The sequence below is a fragment of the Emys orbicularis genome, chromosome 3 (assembly GCF_028017835.1).
Source record: "Emys orbicularis isolate rEmyOrb1 chromosome 3, rEmyOrb1.hap1, whole genome shotgun sequence".
NCBI classification, from domain to species: Eukaryota; Metazoa; Chordata; order Testudines; family Emydidae; genus Emys; species Emys orbicularis.
The window spans coordinates 84,176,227-84,199,465 of NC_088685.1; the positions used below are offsets into that span (position 1 = coordinate 84,176,227).

Sequence of the window (23,239 nt, forward strand, 5' to 3'; positions counted from 1 at the left end):
CTTTGTACAAAACCACTTTGACGTCTTTAAGCCCTGTTTTATAACGAGAGCAGCTTCCTACAGCTGTTGTTGGAGGTAGAGGGCGTGACTGGATACTTTAATTTCTAGGCTTTTTTCCCTCAGCATCAAAGTTTGTCGGTTTTGCTCGGGGCGGGTTTTTGCCCTGAATAGCTGGGACTCGGCTCTGCTCTAGCAGCCGCTCAAGTTGTTCAGACACGCGCTGGTAGCGCCAACTCCCCCTCTTTGTGCACTGCGGCTTGTTGGCTCCTTGTATGCCTCGTCTCCCGTTCTGCTCCCCCGTCTCTCTCCCTTCTGAGCCGCCGCCGCCGCCTCTCTGCCTTCTGGTTCTTCAAACCCCCCTGCCCTGCCCTTTCCCTGGTGCCCTGGGCCACCAAGTCTCACCCTCTGTGCGTCCCTTGCACCCCCTCCCCGCCCGTGCGCCCTGGTACCGCGCCCTTTGCCACCCGCCCACGCCTCCGCACCAAGGCGCCTTTGCAGCCGCTCCTCGGCGCGCTGAGCGCTCCCGCTTCACGGGCACGCCCCGCCCGCATTGCCCTGGGGCCCTGCCGCAGCTCCCGGGGCCCCCGACCTGTGGGGCGGGAGTGGCAGGAGGAGGCGGAGCTGCTGCTGCTGGAGGCTGGCGGGAGCGCTCAGACTGCTGGCGCCTCTGCCACGGGAACTAGCGGAGCGCCGCTTTCCCGGCGGGTGAGACAGGAGCGGCTGCGCTGATTGCGCTTCCTCGCGGTGCACCGGGCTTGGGGCTGCCGGAGGAAGGAGGCGCTGGGGGCCGCCTAGCTCTCGCTGTGAGTAGCTTGCCCGGTCCCCGGGCCGGGCCGCCGGGCTAAGAGGTGGCGGGGTAAGGGGCTGATAGACAAATTTCTGCTGGCGAGGCGGCTGTCTCGTGGCTTTCCCTGCCCTTATCAGCGGCAGGAAGGAGCTGGGCATAGTTGAGGGATGAGTGTGCGCTCCACCCACACCTGGCTGCGAGCAGGGATGCCAGAGGACGGACCCTGTGCAGTGTAAACTCAGCAGTCGGGGCTAAAGTCCGCGTGGGGCGCAGACCCGGGCACGCCGGGCGTTTTGTGCATTGAAAACCTCGTGCTGCCCCTTCTCTCCAGTGGTCGCGTGTCGGTAAGGAAGGGGAGCATTGTGCAGCTTGCTTAGCCTTTGGGGACACGTGGGTGAGCTTCCAGCCCTGCTTCGATCTACATCCCCCAGTTGTGTACCGCTCCCATGGCTTCAACATTATGTTGAGGGGAGGGAGAAATAACATGAGCTGTACGCTTCAGGTGTTTCCCTTAAGGACAGTGATTCACAATGCTTGACATCTCACTTTGCATAGCCACAGAGCAACCTCATTTTTCACTGAGTGTATGTATACTTTACTTAGCTATGAATAGGCTTGTCAGAATTATATTTTTTGTTTAATTTTGACAGATGCTGTTGTTAAGATTTTTTTTCAATTTTTATTGATTTAAATTTTCACAGTTGCACAGAATCATGTGCTAAAAATTGTTTTTATTTTAATCCATATTTTTCAGTTATGGGAAATCATGGGGGGAGGTCAGACAATTATTTACTGGCAGTAGATGCTGAGATTCAAAAAGTTAAAACTTTATAACAATTAAAACATAAATTGTAAAATATATATAAGGTAAATAGCCTTAAATCAAACTCTAAGTTCTCAAGCAGCATTTTTTCTTATTTTGCCTATCTGTAAACTTTATCGATGGAAATATTTTCATCAGCTTGTTTGTGTATGGTGAAATAAATGTTTATCAACATTAAATGATAAAAATCTAATCCTTCCAATGCTAGCTATAAAGAAAATATTAGTCTATTTAAAAATAAAATATACACAGTTTACTGTGAAAAGATTTAGATTATGTTAATATTGTGAAAGGGCCTTTGTTTATTTTGCTCTAATTTTTCAGCAAACGAAATTGATTTGCATAGCACTAATCAGTTTAGACAGGAAATATTATTTAAAATGTTTGTTATATTTTGATTGCTGAAATTTTTCCAGTGCATTATGCCTGCTTTTTAAAGTGTTTATATTCTTTGTAACTTACTGCCAGATATTGTAAATATACTGGAATTCTCTAGATAACCTGTCAAACAGGAAATAAATTAATTTGAACTTATAGGGTAAAATTTAACTCATAGGGTTAAAATCTGCCCTCGGTCACTTATACTAATATGCATTGAACTCAATGGTCTGGCACTATTTTAATAGAGGGCACATTTTGGACCACAGTATAACACAGCTAGTAATATTTTTCCTGTGTAATAACTTAAACTTCCTTTGCAAAATTGCTATGGAAATAAATCACTTCAGACATAAAAATCTATGAACCTATCTTCACATTGATGAACAAACTGAAAGTGTGTGCACAAGTGTTTGAAGATTTAAGACTTATATTACCAATAAAATTAAAGCAAGATGTGTGCAATTAGAAAAGAATTGTATAACAATATATAAAACAAAAGTAAAGCATTTCTTTTCTAAGAAGACCTACTGTTTAATAAACAGTTTAGTTCCTCTTTGCTACCTCTTGGAACATATAAATGATTATTAATAATATGTTTGAAGAAATACCTTCACATTATCAAACATTTTTTTTTCTTTCTGATTTTGTTTAGTCCAAAACACAGTCTCCGGAGTCTTCCAAAGAAGAGAACAAAAAAAAACCGGTATTGGGAAAGCTTGGAAATTTGTTTAGTACAGGGAGGAGAAAAAATGCCAAAAATTCACTAGAACCCTCTACAAGTCCAAATATTAAAAGTGGGAAATCAGTTTCTCCTTATAAGGATACAGCTTCACTGAAATCAATAGATAGTGAAGACCTAAAGAAAGAAGAATGTACAATTCCCCAAGTGCAGGAGGAAAGAAGTTGGAATGATCTTGCAGAGACACAAGAATATTGTGAGAAAATAACACCTTTGAGTCACGATATTATTACAGCATGGAGCGGCAAGGAAGTCTTTTCCGATATTGAGTGGTCACCTGATTGGAACAGTAGCACCGAAACAATAAAAAACACAGTCTCTGAAAGTGACCTTACAGTGGAGACATTGGAACTAAAAGAAGAGCCTGTTGTAGACATTACTAATTCCACAACACCGGATTTCATCAGAAGTTTGAATAATTTATCTAGTGAAGACTTAGAAAAGAACATATTAAATCATAAACCACTAGTGAATGTGCAAGGATCTGCACAACCTGCGTATGCAGCGTCAAAGGAATTGCCACACAGTTTGAAATCCAAATCAGCTGAGCACGTACATCCTGCTAGAGTTCTAACATTAGATATCTATCTTAGTAAAACAGAAGAAACACCTTTTAATGAATCTGTGACTTTTCTGTCGGGAGAAGTTTGGGGTGACACAGACACAATGGATAAAAAATCTGTTACTAGGAGATCCAGACAGAGGAGAAAATCTCAGTCATCTAGTGAGACTCTAAATGGAGAGAGAAATCAGACTGAGAATACTGCAAAAGAAGATTCTGCTTTTGGTGATGTTCCTTCTGATGTGGTTTCAGAAAAGCTAACCAACTCAGAAAGAAAAATTAAATCTCCTCAACAGACTTCTGAACGGAACTCTTCTACCTTGAGTAACCAGGACTTAAAAATCGGATCTAACCACAAGGGACTGCCTAAAACCGAATCTGAGAAAAGCAAACAGCATCTCCCAACTTCATCCCCTTTCAGGAGAAGATCATTTAAAAAGAACCAGTCTGATGCAGTCCCTATTTCTCCCACTAGTTTGAAGAGTCCGGTAAAAGATTCTTTACCAAAAAAGCAGTTTATACAACCTGTGGCAGCAACAGAAGGTAACCCAACAACAAAAAGTACTTCAGTGGAAAAGGGAGCGGTATCTGCACCTACTAGTGAAAACAAAGCAGAGACCTCCAAAGTTTCCTCTCCCAATGATACCGAGAACACTATTTCTTTCCTTTCGGAAAGGAAAACTGAATCCAAGGCAGCAAAACGTGTAAATAGCTCTGAGGGAAGAGCTCTCTTGCGTACTGAAGGGATTCAGAATGGAGAACTAGGCAAATCCACCGAAAACCAAGCAAATTCCGATTTAGACAGCACAAAGCTGAGAAATTTATGTTTGGATGTTTCCAGATCTACAGTTACAACAAAAATTAGCCTGTAAGTAATTTTATACTTTAATTTGACTGCTCGTTGTAGCTTTTACCTTGACAAAATCAATACATTTTCATATAGCACTTATTAAATATCTATCTAAATATCTAGATTATTCTCAGTTAAAAATGACACTGAGAATTTCAAAATCATGCATTTCTATCAAATTTTGTATGGACCATAGTAACAAGTAACACTTACAGATTACTTTAATTTAAAACAGTTATTAAAAATGGTATTTTTTTCAGTTTTTCTTTGTGCTTTTGACAACTTTGTGTGTAGTCCATTTCACTGCATGCTACTGTATAGTCATTTAATTTCTCCTTTGTGTGAAAGACCCTTATAAACATCAGCTGGAGAGGTGAAAAAACAATACTGTTTAAAAATTGTACTGTCAAAAAGTGGAATTTTTAAAAGTGTCAGTATTAAAAGTAAAAGTCAAGTTGACAGTGTCCTATATTATATTATGAAGTGACAGTCACTCTTGTATCAGAGCAATAGAAAAGCAAAATCTACAGTTAGATGGATGCTTAATTTGAATTCAAGGTGTTGAAAAGTAAAATATCTCCTGCAATGCTTACTGTCAGAATTTGACCCTGACATTAAAAAGCAGGGTAACAAAACACTTTGTCTTGGTTATTGTTGATTGGAACTTGGTGATGGGGATGAGTGTGCTTTCTAATCGATAAATATTCAGGTTTGCTGAATGAATAACCTGAGCTATCTCACCTAAGGCCTAATTTTTGAGAAGGATGGTACACCTGCCACTCTCATTAACTTCTACTGACATCAAAGGTGCTCAGTGTCTTGTAGGACATGCTCAATAGCCTGCAAGATCAAGTCGCTTGTGCTTCTTAAGCTGTGTCTACACTAGAGAGTTTAAAGTGGCATGGTTGTATCGATGCAGCTGCACCACTGTAAGATCGCTCGTGTAGCTGCTCTATGCTGACAGGAGAGAGCTCTCCCATCGACATAATAAAATCACCCCCAACGAGCGACGGTAGCTGTGTTGGCAGGAGAAGCTCTCCCACCGACATAATAAAATCACCCCCAACGAGCGACGGTAGCTGTGTTGGCAGGAGAAGCTCTCCCACCGACATAATAAAATCACCCCCAACGAGCGACGGTAGCTGTGTTGGCAGGAGAAGCTCTCCCACCGACATAATAAAATCACCCCCAACGAGCGACGGTAGCTGTGTTGGCAGGAGAAGCTCTCCCACCGACATAGCACGGTGCACACTACCACTGGCATATGTCGCTTAGGAGGGTGTTTTTTTTCACACCCCTGAGTGACATAAGTTTTGCCGACATAAGTGATAGTCTAGACATGGCCTAATAGTGAGATTGTTGACTACTGCTGTTAGTTATACATTACTGTAACAGCATCTGTCAAGTGAATGTTACACTTTATATAGGCAGCTGACTTCAGCTGAGATAGTTAAGATACCAGATGAGATTCATCAGGTCATAATTTGAAAATGTTCCAATCAGAACATGCAAATTGTAAAACTAGGCGTGTATCAAACTGCTGTGTAATGGAAAAAAAGATTGGCAATCTCATTACAAAGAGACTTTTTCCCCACACATTACATTAGACAGAAGAAGAAACTTACCTTGCATAGCTCAGAGGGCTGTGTTTTTAGTTTTAAAAGTTAATAAGACATGAAGTATTTTTTTTAAATGTTTACTTTTTATCCCTTTCTATTTGACTAACCCCAGTTATTTTCACACATTCACCTTCCCCTGACCTATCAAATGAAACTAAACCTTAGCAATATAGTTGTATTTTATAATGCCAAAACATGCTTGCTTTTACACCATTATGCTCAAAGTCCGCAAAGATTTGGGAATAGTTAAATGCTGCTATAGAAGCATTACAGATAGCAAAAACATTTGTGTTTTTTTATTTTTTTTATTTGACAGTTCCATACAAGTAGTGATAGTATTTTTTGTCTTTTAAATTGTTTTGGCAAACAAGGGTAGCTAACCTCCCTCCCCCCTCACCCCCCATCTCCACACATTACAAAATATGGATATTTAAAATCTAGGATACTTTCCTTATTATATTATAGCACCTTTTAAAAGGTGCTATAATTTGAGGCCCAAGTGACCTGAGTCTACCATTAATGAAGTTAGAGCTAAATTTAGGATGATACTACATCACTATCCGAGCATAAGACCTGAGGCTTGCAATTATTTGATATTCTTAATGCAAGTCTTGGCCTCAGTTCTCATAGGTGATGTTCAAACATTGGTTTGTAGCTGCCTGCATTTGTCCATTTGTTAAATTAGCCAGGTCTGTGATCACACAATTTTGTTTTGCTTGTGTCAGTCTCTGATGTTCTGGCATCAGTGTAATTTGTGAAGCTTGTCATGTTTGCCGTATGTTGCCTATTTGAGTCACCTTCCTTATATGGCTAAATTGGGGGAGGTCTAACTGCTTGCTTCAGGCTGACTGCTACGTTGTAGACAGTATGTCATTTTTAAAGGGGAATCCACCGGTATTCATCTTAGGGCTTGTCTACACTTAAAACGCTGTAGTGGCTCTGCTGTAGTACTTCAAAGAAGACGCTGCCTACGCCGATGGGAGGGCTTCTCCTGTCAGGGTAGGTAGTCCACTTTCCCAAGAGGCGGTAGCTAGGTTGACAGGATAATTCTCCCATCAGCCTAGTGCTGTTTACATGGGAGTTTAGGTCAGTTTAACTGCATCACTCAGGGGTGTGGATTTTTCACACCCTTGAGCAACGTAATTATACCAACTTAATTTCCTAGTGTAGACCAGGCATTATACCTGCTCACACTTGGCAAGCAGACAGTTTGCAGGTTTAGTGAATTGCAGGCTGCGTTGCACTGCTTAGTGAATTGTATGAATTAACCAGACTTGAATGAGTGTAGGAGGCAGGTTTACATGATAGAGTGGATAATCTATCTTCCACTCTTCCCCACATAAGGATATATTTCAAGCACACCAACAATGAGCCAGGTGTTTTGGTTTTTTTACCTTTGCTACGTATGGCATTGTTTGTCCCATTTTAATACAAAGTATACCTTAACTGGTGCCTCATGTTTTAAGGCAGCATTTCCCAAAGTGCAGAACGTTCCTCTTTGGGGGAATGGGTTCTCAAAAGTTCAGATGTGGGGTGCACAGACAGACCTCTTAATTATTTGGCAGAGTCTGTTTTCATTTTTTAAAAGAGAGGTTTCTACCTGTTGCTGCGAAGAAACACATGCCTCACATTTTGAAAGTTAACTGAGGCAGAGGTATTTGCCTGAATTGCAGTGAGCCTGCAATTATACCTGTGAGGAGTTAACTGCCTTGTTTATTTCAATGGGTGCTAACTCAGATGTGCTCAATAATACTTTAAATGTCAAAATTGAGTGTTTATAAAAGCATGTAAGAAAGGAAGGATCATATTATGAAAACTACACCAGAAGTGCCCAAAGTGTAGGGTGTGAGAGTGAAGTACTGGCCAGGGGAGGGGGACATGGAAGATGTATACATTAAAATTAGTCTTCCAACAATTGCAGGAGGTGAGGGCACTATTGGTTTCCTTTTCCTGAAGGGGAACTCAGCTTTCAAACATTTAAGAAACACTAGCTATAGGCAAGCAAAAAACTGTGTCTAACAGTATGTCTATATTGCAATTAGACACCCACGGCTGGCCCGTGACAGCTGACTTGGGCTGTGGGGCTTTTTAATTGCAGTGTCCAAGCCCAGGCTCTAGGATCCAGCGAGATAGGCGGGTCCTAGAGCTTGAGCTACACCCTGAGCCCAGAAGTCTATACACCGCAGTTAAACAGCCCCACAGACCGAGCCAGCGGCAGGTTTTTAATTTGCAGTGTAGACAAGCTTTAAATATCTGGAGAATCTTGCTTATAAAGCTGTATGAGGGCTTCTCCTGTTGACATAGCTGTCTCCTCTCAGAGGTGGACTCCCTACGCTGGTGGGAGAACCTCTCCTGTCAACGTAGGTGGCATCTCCACTAAACGCTACAGCGGCGCCACCACTGCAGTGCTGTAACCATAGACAAGCCCCAAGTGGTTTTCATGGTTTCAGTTTGTTCTTGCTGAAATACGGCCTGCCTAGGGGGCAGTTAGAATGGTCCCTAAGTTTTAACCATTTCTTTTGTCTGCTTGCCAAATGTTCTATTAGGGCTACTAGGATTATTCGAAGAATGGAAAACCTTATGAAAGGAGACTCAAAGAGCTTGGCTTGTTTAGCCTAACCAAAAGAAGGCTGAGGAGAGATATGATTGCTCTCTATAAATACATCAAAGGGATAAATAGCAGCGAGGAAGAGGAGTTATTTAAGTTAAGTGCCAGTGTGGACATAAGAATAAATAGATATAAACTGGCCATCAACAAGTTTAGGCTTGAAATTAGATGAAGGTTTCTAACCATCAGAGGAGTGAAGTTCTGGAACAGCCTTCCAAGGGGAGCAGTGGGGGGAAAACACCTAACTGGCGTCAAGACTGAGCTTGATAAATTTATGGAGGGGAATCATAGATTATTAGGGTTGGAAGGGGCTTCAGGAGGTAATCTAGTCCAACCCCCTGCTCAAAGCAGGGCCAATCCCCAACTAAATCCCCAGATTGCGCCCTCAAGGTTTGAACTCACAACCCTGGGTTTAGTAGGCTGATGCTCAAACCACTGAGCTATTTCTCCCTCTCATGATCCCTATGATAAGGCTGCCTACAATGGCATGTAGGCAACCATCAACTGCTAGTAGCAAATATTTCCACCAGCCGGTGATGGGACACTAGATGGGGAGGGCTCTGAGTTACTACAGAGAATTCTAACCCAGGTATCTTGCTGGTGGGTCTTGCCCACGTGCTCAGGGTCTAACTGATTGCCATATTTCGGGTCAGGAAGGAATTTTCCCCTGGGTCAGATTGGCAGGGACCCTGTGGGGTTTTTACCTTCCTGCACAGCATGGGACATTGATGACTTGCAGGTTTAAAACAAGTGTAAATGGCAGATTCTCTGTAACTTTAAGTCTTTAAATCATGATTTGAGGACTCAGTAACTCAGCCAGAGGTTAGGGGTCTATTAAAGGAGTGGGTGAGTGAGGTTCTGTGGCCTGCAATGTGCAGGAGGTCAGATTAGATTATCATGATCGTCCCTTCTGGCCTTAAAGTCTGAGTCTACAGTGATGAAACTTATGTACCTTCTAGTTGTGATCATATTTCAACAAGTTTCTGTCATCAGTATGCCTGTGTTGGTAGAGGGACTTCTTACAAAAGAGATGACATTTGCTGTGCTATATAGGCTGTCCATATAGACTCATTTGTACTCCCACCTCTGTCAATTCCTATTCAACTTAGTGAATAGTATTTTATCCCAACAGATAAGCATGAGTGTATGCCAACCGATCATGTATAAACCTCACCTGTCTTTTTTTAAGAGCCTGCTGGGAGCTGATCGGTGGTCTCCCACAATCGCCAGACTTCATGTAGTGCATTTACACACACTGTGTGTTCTCTCATCAGTGCATACGTGTAACTCCCTGTAATGTTTAGGGAACAGATCACAATCATTGAGGGGAGAATGGGTCAGTTAACACTTTAATATACCACTCTGACAAGTTTTGAAGATTTATGCCCTAATTCTTTGCTGTGTTCTGACCTCTTTACATTGCTCCTGCAGCATAAAAGGGCCTGAAAACAGACCTATTTCCCCCTGCCCTGCCAGGAATTCCTTCTCTCCCCACCCTCCTCTATTTTGCGAAGAGGTTCTTTGCCAGCGTAACAGCCCTATGCCATCTCCTTTGCAGTCCCTTACGTAGAGTGCACTGGATGGAGTGTGACCAGAGCACTCGGCTCTGGCTGTTCTGGGCTGCAGGATGGCCTATAGACAGCTGAGTGAAGCTTCCATGAATTAGACCAGCCCCAGAGAAAGTTCAACATAATCAAGGGGCCTTGGACCAACCAAGAATTTGGGAGTCAGAAAGGTGATGTAAAGCCGTTGCTCTCGACTGCCCAGGCTGCACCTCCTAAGAAGCACAGCTCAGAATCTGGCCTTGCAAATTTGTCATCTTGCGTTTAGAAACAGAAGTTAACAAAACTTTTCAGACTTCACTGTAAATTACCAAACAAAATTCATAATTGGGCGAAAATGTTTCTTACTACCCAGTTTAACAGGTATATTTACGGGAGAAATAAATCAGAAAATATGATGTTGGGTATCAAGTAATAATTTTGGTTGATTTCAAATTTTAAAAAAGGTTGGGTGAAATGACTCTTTCAATGTATTCCAAGTTTAAAAAGGAAAATAGTGAAATAAATTAATTCTTCAACAGCCCACCTCGGTTTATACTAAAAATGTATCTGACTTATAAAAAAGAATTCAATTAATTGTCTCCACTGTTAAACTTTGACTTTTGAGATATGTAAATAGTTGAAATCCTCTGCAGTGTTTGGCTATCTGATACACTGTTTTGTTTATCTACGAAATATTGTTAGGAACTTTGTGTGTGTGTGTGTGGGGGGGGGTGTTTCTAAGTTTGGTAAGCTAGTCAAATAATATCAGTTGACTATTACTTGACCATGGTCAAATATCGTCCAATATTCCAGCAAGAATGCCCTGATGTAAGTGTCGGCCTACCTTTTTCATTGCATCATAATGCCATTCTTGCATTTTTCAGAACTTCATTTCATTGCGTTTCTCATTTTTCCCCGAATTAAATTAACTCTGTTAAATAACTTGTTTTTCGTAATTAGGCATAAGTACCTATCTAAAGCTAAGCCTATTAAAGATCATAGTCTTACTCTTTTTTGTTAATATTATAATAAATCCGTGCTTTCAAATATGTGACCATATTTGATGTTATTTGACGTTTGACTAATATTTGACTAGTCAGCTATTTTTGGACCAGCCCAACCCTATGTTTGACATTGTGAAATACATTGTTCCTGACTTTGGGTTACTGTTGGTAGCACACTTATTATTCCTTTCTTTTTATGAAATGCTTTTGGAATATTGTAACTTAAACTGAATATTGATTCTGGAAAAATATATTGTTATGAAACTGTGTTTTATTTCTTATTTTTAAATTAGTACAATGATTCTACTTAAGAATACCTTGCAAAATAACTTTCACTGTGCTTCTTGCAGTCCTGCCAAACCCAAGAATGTAGAACTGAATTTTAAAGCTCCTAAAAGTCTTGAAGACCTAGAAAATGAACACAATTCTCTTGAAAAGCCAGTTAATAAAATTAACAGCAGCATTGCCAACAAAATTTCCTTGTTTGAAAATAAACGTGCTAATCAGCGCCAGCAACCCTCTGATGTCCCTGCTTTGAAAAATAACACTGTATCAAATACATTTGTTGGTAGAGCAAAGCTGAAATTTGGAAAACAACCCCAGGAATATGAACAAACTGATAAAATAATTAATAAGCAAAACAATCACGAGAAGTTACCTGAAAATGTGTCACGGGTGAAAGAAGGCTCAGCAGAAATAAAGGCCAAACCTGAAGAAGGCTCTCAAGTAGGAACGTTAGGTAATGAGGAGGTTGAAAAGGCAGCAGAACTTAAGAAAGGAAAAGTTGCAGGATCGCTGTTTAACCAAACAAGCAAAGCAGATGCTAATGGTTGCTCTTTAAGACAAGCAGATGTAGAACCTACCACTATTAATAAAGACAGTTTGTTACCTATAACTTCTTTACAAGACTTCAACAAAAATGAAATCTTAAAAGATAATGCTAATAGAGCAATGAATGCAAGCTCAAAATCCCACCAAAGTGACGAAAAAATACTGTTATCAAACATAGAAATCTCATCTCCTTGTAAAGATGATAAATGTCCCCTAAAATCTGATGTAGTTTCCAAAGAATCAGAATTAGGGCAGAATGTGCTTTTTCAGATACAAAATGAAGGCAAAAAGACAGAAACAGTAGAGCCAATCTCTACAAACATGCAGTGTAACAAAGGCAATTTAGAAAACATACAAACATTAGAGCAAAATATTACCAATACGCAGCAAAGCCCAAGTAACACTGGTAATATTTCTCCTGGTAAAGATGAGAGTATTTCTGATTCCCCTTCTGACATGAAAAAGTTTACTGAAACTATCAAAAACCTAGACAGTTCAGTTTGCATACCCCAGAAGAAGAAAAGGCCAAAGCTTCCAAATTCCCCTGCACCCCATTTTGTAATGCCTCCAATTCATGAAGACAACTTAGAGAAAGTATTTGATCCCAGTGTATTTACATTCGGTTTGGGAATAAAGAGAGGAAAAACACAAGATCTAGCACCAGCCCTGCAACTTAAAATGCAGAACAGGGATAGTACGGATGGTGAAATTAAGAGGTCCCGTCTGGAAAAAAGCGCTGTCTTCTCAAGCTTGCTGTCATCTACAGCTAAAGGAAAGGTGTTTACTCCCTCTGTAACCTCAGTAAATACTATCACAACAACTTTCGCGACTGACTCCTCAGGGATGCCTGCTTTACAACTTGATGCAGCCAGACCATTTGACATGCCTCAAAACTCTGAGGTAATAAAACTAAATAATTCAGAAAATTAAACCTTATGAAACCCTGCTTGGCTGCTAAAAAACAAAACAAACTCTTTCATTTTGATTTTGCAATTCAGTCTCTTTCAGGTTTAAAAGTTCCAAATTACATGGAAAAATATTTGCAAACAGGAGATGCAAAAGAAGAATTAAATTCACAAATGCCAAACTATGGAAGCACTGACAAAAATTTCTCAAGCTTGTTAAAGTCTAGCTCATATGAACCAAATATCCGTTCTGGCTTTCTAGACGGAGAGGTGAGTATGTTGCAATTCTTCTAACTGATTTGAAAAGTTATTCAGCTTTCATGTTATCTTCAGTACACACAATTTGACTTGTTTTTCCTTCCAAGTAGCGAAGTACATAAATTGTGAGTTTAGAAGAGTGGGTAAATGTGGAAATGAGTGTGTGTGTGTGTGTGTGTGTGTGGCCCTTATTGATGTTTCTACAGTGTATCCTTATCCTAGGAATCTTAATAAATAATAATCAAACAGTAGACATTCTGTTCTGAATCCTCACTTTCCCTTTTTTTAAATAAAGCTTGTTCTGATTTACATCTGTAAATAAGTAGAACACTTTCTGTTTTCTTGCCCAATTCTGTAGACTTTTGAAGACATACACTTCCTTTTGATATTCACTGCTTCCCTCCCCAACAAGACACAGGGCCATTTCACTGCTGCAGAGATAATGGGCCAGGCTTCTTTAACTTTTCCTCCTTACTCCTCATATTTAGGGCAGTAGTCATAATTTTTAAGGAGACTTTAAAAATGGTCTGGTAGTGATGGTGAAAGATGCTTGATTAATAACCCTGGATATTGAAGTCCTTTTGTCTGTTCACAGAGTGGGTGTTCATGGGAAGCATTCACACAGAATATTAACTTGATTTTTAAAGTTAATTTAAGGGCAGACCTGCTTGTTCCCTGACTAACGTTCTGTTGCACTATATGTTAGGATCAACTCACATTACTGCTGTCTGAACTATGAATAAATGTACAGCTATTTCTATTGCTACAGACCTCTAATATTCAAAAATATTCCCCACCAATATCAAAAAGGCAAAGTACATTCAGTAGGTAGTAGGAAAGAAGGAGAGTAGCGGAGCTGTGAGCTCCCAAATTTAATAATCCCCCTCAAAATGGTGTATAGAATTGAGGGAGAATACAGAAAACCAGGAAGTACTTCTCAAAACTGAATAATTTTTCTGCTCCCTTTGGTGTATCCACCATAGTTCTTAATCTTTTTTTAAAAAAATAGTAGGTTGGGACATTTGGAAGGCTGTTTTTCTTTCTCCTCTCTCAAGGAAACAGAAAGCACTGTCCTGCACTATTAAGGTTGCATGTTCTTTCCATCAGAGTTGAGACTTTTGTCAAATGTTTCAAGACTGCAGATTAGTTTGAGTGTAGCAATAGTTTGGATTTACGTTGTGAGGAGAAGGGGCTCTTGCTCTGATCTTTTCTAATGGGATGATTTCAAAAATAAATTGTGAAGCTCAATGATTAAAGATATTTCAATGGTTACTTACCCATCCATGTTTATTCTGCTGCCCGTGGGTTAAATGAAATGTTTTTGACAAGCATAGGGTCCTGATCCTGCAAAAAAATGAAACTTACTCCCATGGATTTCATAGGACTCCATACATCTCCCTTTGAAAGACTGGGGCCTTTTTTACTTTATCTTCCTTAGGAGAGGAAGAGAAAATTGTTTTATTTGTATGAAGTGGACCTATTATACATGTTCTCTTGACTAAGCTTGATAGTAAAGTTAATAAGCATCGTAAAGGAAAGGAATATAAGGACAGCAACAAACAATGACCTTAAAAAACTGGGCAAGTGCTGACTGGAATTTAATCAGAAGCTAGAAAACCAGTCCTGCAGTAGCAGTCTCAACTCATTACGATGATGCCTATAAAAAATGAGCAATCGTTAGGCAGCTGGTGTTTTGAGACCAATGCCTGTCATGCTCACCAGCATTGTCTCATTGTTTCCTTGCATTCGCAGTCTGTCGGTATCCATCTGTGGTGTGTTGTCTTTTACTTAGATTGTAAACTCCTTGGGGCAGGGAGTGTCTTTTTGTTCTTTGCTTGTCCACTGCTGAAGATGATGGGGTCTTGGTCCATGGGTACTAGTGCAATATAAATAAATAAAAATGTTAACATTTTCTTCTGTTTTTTAGAAACACAATATATAACCACAGCTTTATTGCATATTCTCTATCACTTAGTTCAACATTGGTTTAAAATGTTTGCTTTTAAAATTGTATGTTTTCTAACTCAGTGTAGTTTGACTGTTTTGTCTGGCATATTTTGTTTAGTCTACTCGTGTTATCACATATTCTTGTAATTTTATAAATCCACATTTATAACTAAAAGATGTCCATAAGAAAATTGATTGTGCTGATTATTTTAAATGTATATTTTTATATGTCAGCATATCTAATCTTTCCAATATTTGTATATACTTTTTAAAAAATAGTTTTTGTTGCATTTTTTCCATAGTATCTCTATACAAAAAACATTTTACACTTTATTGAATTAACATTTTAATTGTAGAGCATATACTTCTGTAATTCCAGTACAACCCCAATTTTCTAAGTGGTCTGTGGGAACACCTTTGGAAAATCTGGAAAGCTGGCCAGATGGATTTTCAAGGGTACCTGGTCCACAGGCAACACTTTAACTAGTATGACATTTGTGTACATGTGACAGAGTGGTCTACAGTAGGAGAAATTTGAAACAAAATTAAAATCAATTTAAATAATACCAAATGAGAACAGAATTATTTTATTGTTTTGTAATGGAAAAATTATACACTGTATGAAATATCTATTCATATTTTTTTTTCTCCCCTGTCTATCAGGCATTTTCAGGAAACAGCCAAAATAAAATCAATCCCAGACCTGGCAAGGTAAGGTTTATATTTTCTGTTTTTTGTTACAGACTACTATTTCCTGTTAGATTAAAAATGGTGACATATAATGCTCCTGTGGTGTTTTTTTTGTTTTTAATACAGATGGTGATATATAGTGAATCAAACTCTCACAAGAATGGTATAGAAGTTTTTAATGATGTTTTGGATTGCAGCTCTTGGGTGCTGTCATCAGTGATTTTAGTTAAAGTCATCCGAGGATGGTAAGATGGGAATTTTTCTCCATGTGATTTTGCCCCATATCCATGAGGCTAGGAACAAAGGGAGCAGAACCAATTTGTAACTCCATTGCAGTACTGTTTCAGCTCTGTCAATTTAACCATATTTTGATTGTCCATTATATTTTGGCCAAACCATGTCAAGAAACAGTGTTCTAATGTTAGACCCTTCCTAAGCTAGTACATGGCTTCTAAACTCTAAACTGTGCCCATTGTCCAGCCAACTGGGTTAGCCTGAGCTGGTTTTATACCATATATGCAACTGTTTTAGCAAACATGATTGCTGATCCAGAGTAGACGGGGTCTGTACATGTCCCTGAAGGCAGACCTCTGCACCCACCATTGGTTGAGGCCAATGATATGTAGCATGGAATTAACTGCAGGCAGCTGGGGTTCCAGGAGTGTGCAAGGGTCTGCCTGGCTGGAGTGAATTGCAGTATTGAGAGTTGGGGGAGGGGGGTTATCATAGTAAAGCGTGACATCATTTCAGCTAAAAATCTGTGTGCATTGCTCTTAAATCTTTGTTTCCTCAAGGGGGAGTACTGTAGGTGAGAGGTTAAAACTCAGTCTGCTTAAAGTTTCCCAGACGGACACTTGGCACACTAACAGCCAAGATGCAATATTTTTTCATTAACAAATTCTTCTTTAATAGTTTTAGCTGTTTTTGATGTCACACACATGTAATTCACAAGTTACGTATTTTTTTTGCCAACTTCTACACCACTAATCCGTGTTTAAAAGCAATCTAATTTGCATACTTTAGTTTACACATTGGACTAATTACCAAATATAAAAGCCTTTGGGCAGTTTAACTCTGCTATAAAATTCATGCAGTCCTCCTTTTTTCATTTTAATATCCCTTTCTACATAGCATATGCAAAAGTAGTTATCTCATTGTTCATAAAAAAAAAAACCCTACACCACAGTGATATAGTGTAGCCATGATGTGGAGTCCTGGAAACCACTTAGAAAGTACTTAGAATTTCCTCTACAAAATAATTTTCTCTTAACCAAATCCTTTTGCAATAACTTCAGTAAATGACCATTCTGTCTGTATCATCACACACAATGACAGAAGACACTCAGTCTTTGTCCTCATGCCTCACAACACGCCTTATGGTAAGTGTGGCATTATTAGACAGAAGCTTCATATCCCATCAGATCCTATTGCTTCATTATATTTTATTACCAAATTGATGTTGTGAGGAGTTTAGACAATAAATTGCACCTTTTCACATAGTTAGAGGTTCAGACAAGTTCTGGCATTAGGTGTGAACCTAGAAAGTGTTGTGTTAAAGCAAGTATTCTTACCATCCCAGATTGCACCAATATAAAAGTGTCAAGCACTTTCTAATGAAATTGCAATGCCACCAATAGGTATTTGTATTTTTAAAAGAACATTAAACATTAAAAACGAACACTGGACAGTAACTTGCATGTCAGCAACTTTTGGTGTATTTACTGTCTCCAGTTGATCAGTTGGTTTGGGAAAGAATTTCAGAGTTAATGCTTCTGTCCTTTCTTAACTATTACTCCTGTTATGTCTTGGTATTTAGTATATTTATTTAAGATCACTATTGTTTTCATGCCTCAGCTTTGCCTAGGCATAATAGTATGATGTGCATTTCTTTGCATTTGATTATTTAAGACAGACTGAAGATTGCATTAACATTTTATTAAACAGCTAATTATAGAAAGCACCATGGTTTTTAACTGTAAATGTTAGGATAGCACATATCATAGCTTAGTAAAGCAAGACTGCAATGGGAAGCTGATGCTTAAGGGTATGATATTGTAGAGGTAGGGAAGTATAAACAGTTTCTACTCCAGATTTCAGTCTCTAAGGCCTGGTCTACACTGGGGGGGGTGTCGATGTAAGATTCGCAACTTCAGCTACGGGAATACCATAGCTGAAGTCGACATATCTTATTCCGACTTACCTCCCGTCCTCACGGCATAGGATCGACGGCCGCGGCTCCCCCGTTGACTCCGCTACCGCCGCTCGCTCCGGTGGAGTTCTGGAATCGACGGGGAGCGCGTTCGGGGATCGAAATATCACGTCTTAACGAGACGCGATTTATCGATTCCAGATAAATCGATCGCTACCCGCCGATACGGCGGGTAGTCTGGACATACCCTTAGATCAGATGCTTTATTAGAAGCTTTTATTAAGTGGAGAATTGGTAAATGCAGCCCAGCATGATAGAAAACTCGTGTTTCATGCAGGGTGGATTTGATTTAAATCAAATTGATTTAAATCACTAATCAGGAAGACTCGATTTAATCATGGATTTCTACATAAAAGTGCATTCTTGTTGGTTGTTATAAACTTAATACATATTCACAACTCAGAGACAGATGAGATAAACCAAACGGCCTGCTGCCATTATAGGTTTTCCCTTCTAGTGAGAGAATGGTATGGTAGATCTCAAATCAATGAAGGCTACACTCAGAAAGACCTCAAGACTTCTGGAATATGCTGCTCAAACAGTTTCACTTTTGTTTCTACTGCCTGTCCCTCCCTTCTCACATTTATCTCCAGACTTCTTCTCCTTGTCCAGATCTATTGCGCCCCCCACAATCTTCTATTCATTGAACTTCTTGAAACTTTGCACTTTTAGAGAGAGGTAAGGGATTGACTCTGTGTACACAAATTTGCAGAGGGACAATAGGGTTGAGGTCTGTTATTTCTCACCTCTATATATTATACTGTTTATTTAAAAACATTTTTGCTGTTAACAAGCATGTTATCACTGGAGATACAAATCCACAGTTTGAGAACTGCAAAACTAAGCATCTCTGATGGTATCTTCTAGACTTAGCACTGAGTCCCATTGGGTAGATAGAAAGATTAACCTAAATAATCTATACAGAAGCCCCTGGAACCCCATAAAATTGGGTCCCTAATCCATGAACTATTGGAACTCATTTACAAAACTTTTCTTAAACGTTACATGAATATATTGTCTCATGCTATAGAATTAGAATTTATAATCCCTATTCCATGATGAGATATCTTTGAGCTATAATGTATCTTAATTTAAAACTATCTTTAGATAGGATTTTTCCTTAAAAATCCGATTTAAATAAAAAAAAAATCATTGATTTTTATTCACCCTGGTTTCATGGCTGCTTTATGTTTACTAAATGACTTTTTCGTGGGCAATGTTTTATATTTTGGGGGGAAAGCTTTTTGTACATAAACAACATTTGGACGTAAAAAGTGTGGGCAGCATTGTATATAAATCTCTATACTAATGAGAATATATCATAGGTTATCAGGCCAGAAGGAATAATCTAGTCTGATCTCCTGCATAACCCAGGACATATGACTTCTCTGAATTAATTCTTCCTTCAAGTCCAATAGCTGTTGTTGAACTAGAGCATATCTTTTAGAAAATCATGATTAGTTAAAATGTCATCATGAAAAGTATGAAAGGGAAAATTTTCTGTTCTTTAGCTGGATTCTATATGAGAAACCAAATTTTGAAGGACCCTCTTTTCCTCTGGAGGAAGGAGAACTGGAACTCGCTAATATTTGGGGTGAAAATACTTCTGAAGAGAAAGATGAATATAACTCAGCTAAGCCCGCAGTGATTGGTTCAATTAAACATGTAGTAAAGGCAAGTACTATAATCTATTCTTGTTCAATTCTTAAATATTTTTCAGAGTTTGTTTCCTCTATTGGCATAAATAATTCTGATGTCAAGAAACTGATATATTAACACACCAAGCATATCATTACTTAAAGTATGGGTGTTTGAGACACATTTGAGCTTATGCAATGATTCTGTGGGTTGTTACTAAAATAATTGGTGGTGTATTGCAGTAGCAACTCTGATAGTGTGCACTAGTAGGGTGGGGGAGAAAGGAGACCCTACTCCTTGATATTTATCATTACTTAATCCCTCAAAACATAGTAGAAATTTAAAATGCAGTATAAGCCTTGCAAATTGATTAAAAATAAAATCTCCAAAGTTCAGTAAGTACATAGTATCTAACGTACATTTTTTTTGTGTGCACCCAATTTACACACATTCTAGTGCACACCCACAAACCCAGATTTGCATTAACAAATATCTATAGCCACACAAATTGTGGGTTTTCATGTACACGGTATTAGCATACACAACTTATTATATGTGTTTTAACGTATCATTCAGAAGTCTTGCCATTTGAAGGTTGCCAAAATAGGCTATAAGCTGTAACAATGTTAGAAAGGGAAAAGGAGGCATGCTTGATTTGTAAATAGGCTTTTTAAAAAATTAGGGTTCTGTTAAAGAATTTTCTCTTTAGTGTTATCCTCGTATTTAATTAGACAAAATATAGAAGAGACCAAGGGAGATGCATGCCTGCACAGGTGTCAGAAAAGTCAGGAATGAAAAGTTAGATTTGAGAATCATTGGGAGAGATTTCAACATACGGAGAGAGGAAAAACCACCAACTACGCCACATTTCACTTACAGGCATCCATACAGCTGTAAGTGAGATAGAATAGGGTAAATGGCTTATGAACAGCAGAAGTGTTTTAAAAACTTATTTAGTTACAATAAATTATATGAGAGCAATAAAAAATGATGCTACAATTACAGAATTACCATTTTTCCAGGATTACAGGGTTTGCCAAATAGACCTGTATACAGGACCAGAAGGGCTGGGAATTGTAACTTCATTTTTTGATGACACTGAGGAAACCGGTATATTTGGCACAACACAGAAGACTTGTTCTATAAAAGTACATTGGGGCATGTAAGTATACAGTTTTGTGTGTATATATACTGATATAAAAGGAATTTATTTTAAAATTGTTGGTTATAGCAGTCAGACATGCAAACATACAGTTTTACTTCTGGTCACTTAGTGTGATGTGGTCACTCACTAAAACAGTTGTTTTCAACCTGTGGTCTGTGAACCCCTGTGGGTCTGCAGATTATGCCGAAGATTTCCAAAAGGGTCCGTACCTCCATTTGACATTTTCTTAGGAGTCTACAAATGAAAAAGTGGTGAAAACCACTGCCCTAAAAGGTTATCTGTTTGAAAGGCTATCCTACATATAAATACTAAGCCAGCTGTTCTCAAACTGTTGGTCAGGACCTCAAAGTGGGTCGCAGCCGTGTTTGAATAGGGTCGCCAGTGCTGGCATTAGACTTGCTGGGGCCCGGGGCCAAAGCCCGAGCCCCAGGGCTTCAGCCTCCAGTGGCGGGGCTCAGGCTACAGGCTCTCTGCCCGGGTCTGAAGCCCTTGGGCTTTGGCTTTGCCTTCCCTCCCCCAACCCAGGGCAGTCTCAGGCTTCGTTCCCCACTTCTGGGGTCATGTAGTAATTTTTGTTGTCAGAAGGGGGTCACGGTGCAATGAAGTTTGAGAACCCATGTACTAAGCAATCAAATGTGTGTGTATCTCTCTATATACACACTATATTAATCATTGTAGTATTGGGATTAACTGTGTTATTGAAGTCAGTGCATCTCTGTAACATACCATTAATTTTATACCTTAAGAACTCGAATAAGACTACATTTATTAGTCTTAGATTATTGAACACAATACAGTTGTCCTTGATAGGAATGTGTGACTATGTTGGTTTGGTGCTATATGACTATCGCTGACTGCTGTGGTACTTTGAAGGAAACTTCAGTACAAGCCAGGTACTGCATACCAGTCAGCTCCTTGATAGGATCCTTATGATCGGAGTCCTGAAGGTATCAGTCCAGTGTGGCTCAATGACAAACTGCAAAGTTAATTCCCAAGAGTGAGTCTTCTGACTAAGTAGGAAAGCTTGGAAAGCAAGACCAACAGAAAAATCGTGTGAGACGAGCAATAGTTGCTGTAGCGTGGTGTTGGTGTTGAGGGGGGACCTATTTCACTCCACTTCAGTTATTTAAAGCGTTTACTAAAGAATGCTATTCATTAGATTTAATTTATGAAGAAAACTATTAATTCTCTCCAACTTGAACCAAATGGGGCTGTGCATAGGTGCAATCTGAGGGTAGAATTTGGCCCAATACATATATGTAGGAAATTGTTTTGATCCTACAGTGGAGTAACCCGTTGGTTACTTTATCTTTCAATAGCGGTAAATTATAATATTCTGAACATGACTTCAGCTTTACTGCATGATCAAGCAGGAGGAGCAAATAGACAGTGCTAACTCTTTTATTAAAATACATACAAGCCAAGGAAAACAGAAGAATATTGGCCAAGAACATTCTGTCAGTAAAATCTCCTGTAAGCTTGCTCCTGTGCAAAAATTCCCATTTAACACACATTCAGGCTACATGCATTGGAGAAGCTCAGTGACTAAAGATATTTCAAGGGTTAGGAATATTAGGAAGCATCACAAAGCTTAAAGCTGTGTATTGCATTTTCCTTCTATATTTTCCTACATTTTTAAATTTATGAGCTGGCATTCCTTATTAAATTGAGCTTGGGTCATATTTTTCCTCATTCTGTGCCCAATCTTCATGTCATTTCTTGTGTGTCATGGAAGAGTCCAATTTCCTGCTATGGTCCCCATGTTAATTAGTATCAACTTCACATAAGAAAGACAGGCCTATATGGAGAGATTTCTGCCAATAAGTTCAGCTTCTTCTGTAAACCCAGTGAGAAGGCAAGGATTGAGTTTCTGAACTCTGACTTTAGGACTGAAACACATTGGTAGGGAAGTGTGGTCACACATTTATAGTAATGCTGCCCATGTTATACCTTTGGTGGACAAATGAAGTACTGGGATTTCTAAAACGAAGTTGACACTAAACTAAAGATATTTATTCATTATCTTTAACACTTATGGGTCATGACTTTATGGGTTAAACTATGACTGCTCAAAAATTTCCCCTCAAAACTGCTTTGGGTGGAAAATCCGGTTTTCAACTATATGAGCATTTTCTCAAAAATAATTAATTTTCTGTGCAAAATTTGGACTTTTCATCAAAAAATTAAAAAAAAAACCCAAACAAAAAGTTTTTATTTGGAAATGCCATTGTTGTGCCTCACGCCTGAATTCTGCTGTAAAGGCTGGCTTCACCAACTGGACTACAGTTCCCGTAATGGTTTTTAGCCAAAAGTTGTTGGTGTTCACAAAAATAAAACCCTGTAAACCTTGAACAGTTGAAATTTTCCTGGGGGGAGGGATCATTTTCGAACCAGCTGTGCCCTAAACATGCCACTAAATAATGACATATAATGGTTTTGATCTTTCAGCAGCATATCAAGACCAGAGTTTTAATCATATTTCAGCAACTGTATTAAAATATCAAAGTTAGTATGCGCCACCTAATTTGGGGAAGCATCCTTGTAAGCCTTGCATTTAGACTGTCTGAGAGTGATGATTAATGGTTTTATAAAAATGCAAATAATGGACAAGAAGAAGGTCAATCTATGCTGTATTCTTTCTATGCCAAGTGCTGAAGAGGATGCAGTAAAGCAGAGACA

At 39.2% G+C, this 23,239-nt stretch overlaps 1 protein-coding gene across 1 annotated transcript in view; it reads left to right on the plus strand.

The window, feature by feature from the left end:
* The window catches only part of CRYBG1 (crystallin beta-gamma domain containing 1), a 141,348-nt gene that overhangs the window by 77,730 nt on the left and 40,379 nt on the right, over positions 1-23,239 (plus strand). Inside the window, exons 3-9 of the mRNA XM_065401831.1 lie at positions 2,644-4,160; positions 11,268-12,648; positions 12,747-12,923; positions 15,522-15,569; positions 15,675-15,793; positions 19,269-19,431; positions 20,418-20,557. Of these exons, the coding sequence (XP_065257903.1) occupies positions 2,644-4,160; positions 11,268-12,648; positions 12,747-12,923; positions 15,522-15,569; positions 15,675-15,793; positions 19,269-19,431; positions 20,418-20,557 (3,545 nt within the window). The remainder of the gene's footprint in view (positions 1-2,643; positions 4,161-11,267; positions 12,649-12,746; positions 12,924-15,521; positions 15,570-15,674; positions 15,794-19,268; positions 19,432-20,417; positions 20,558-23,239) is intronic.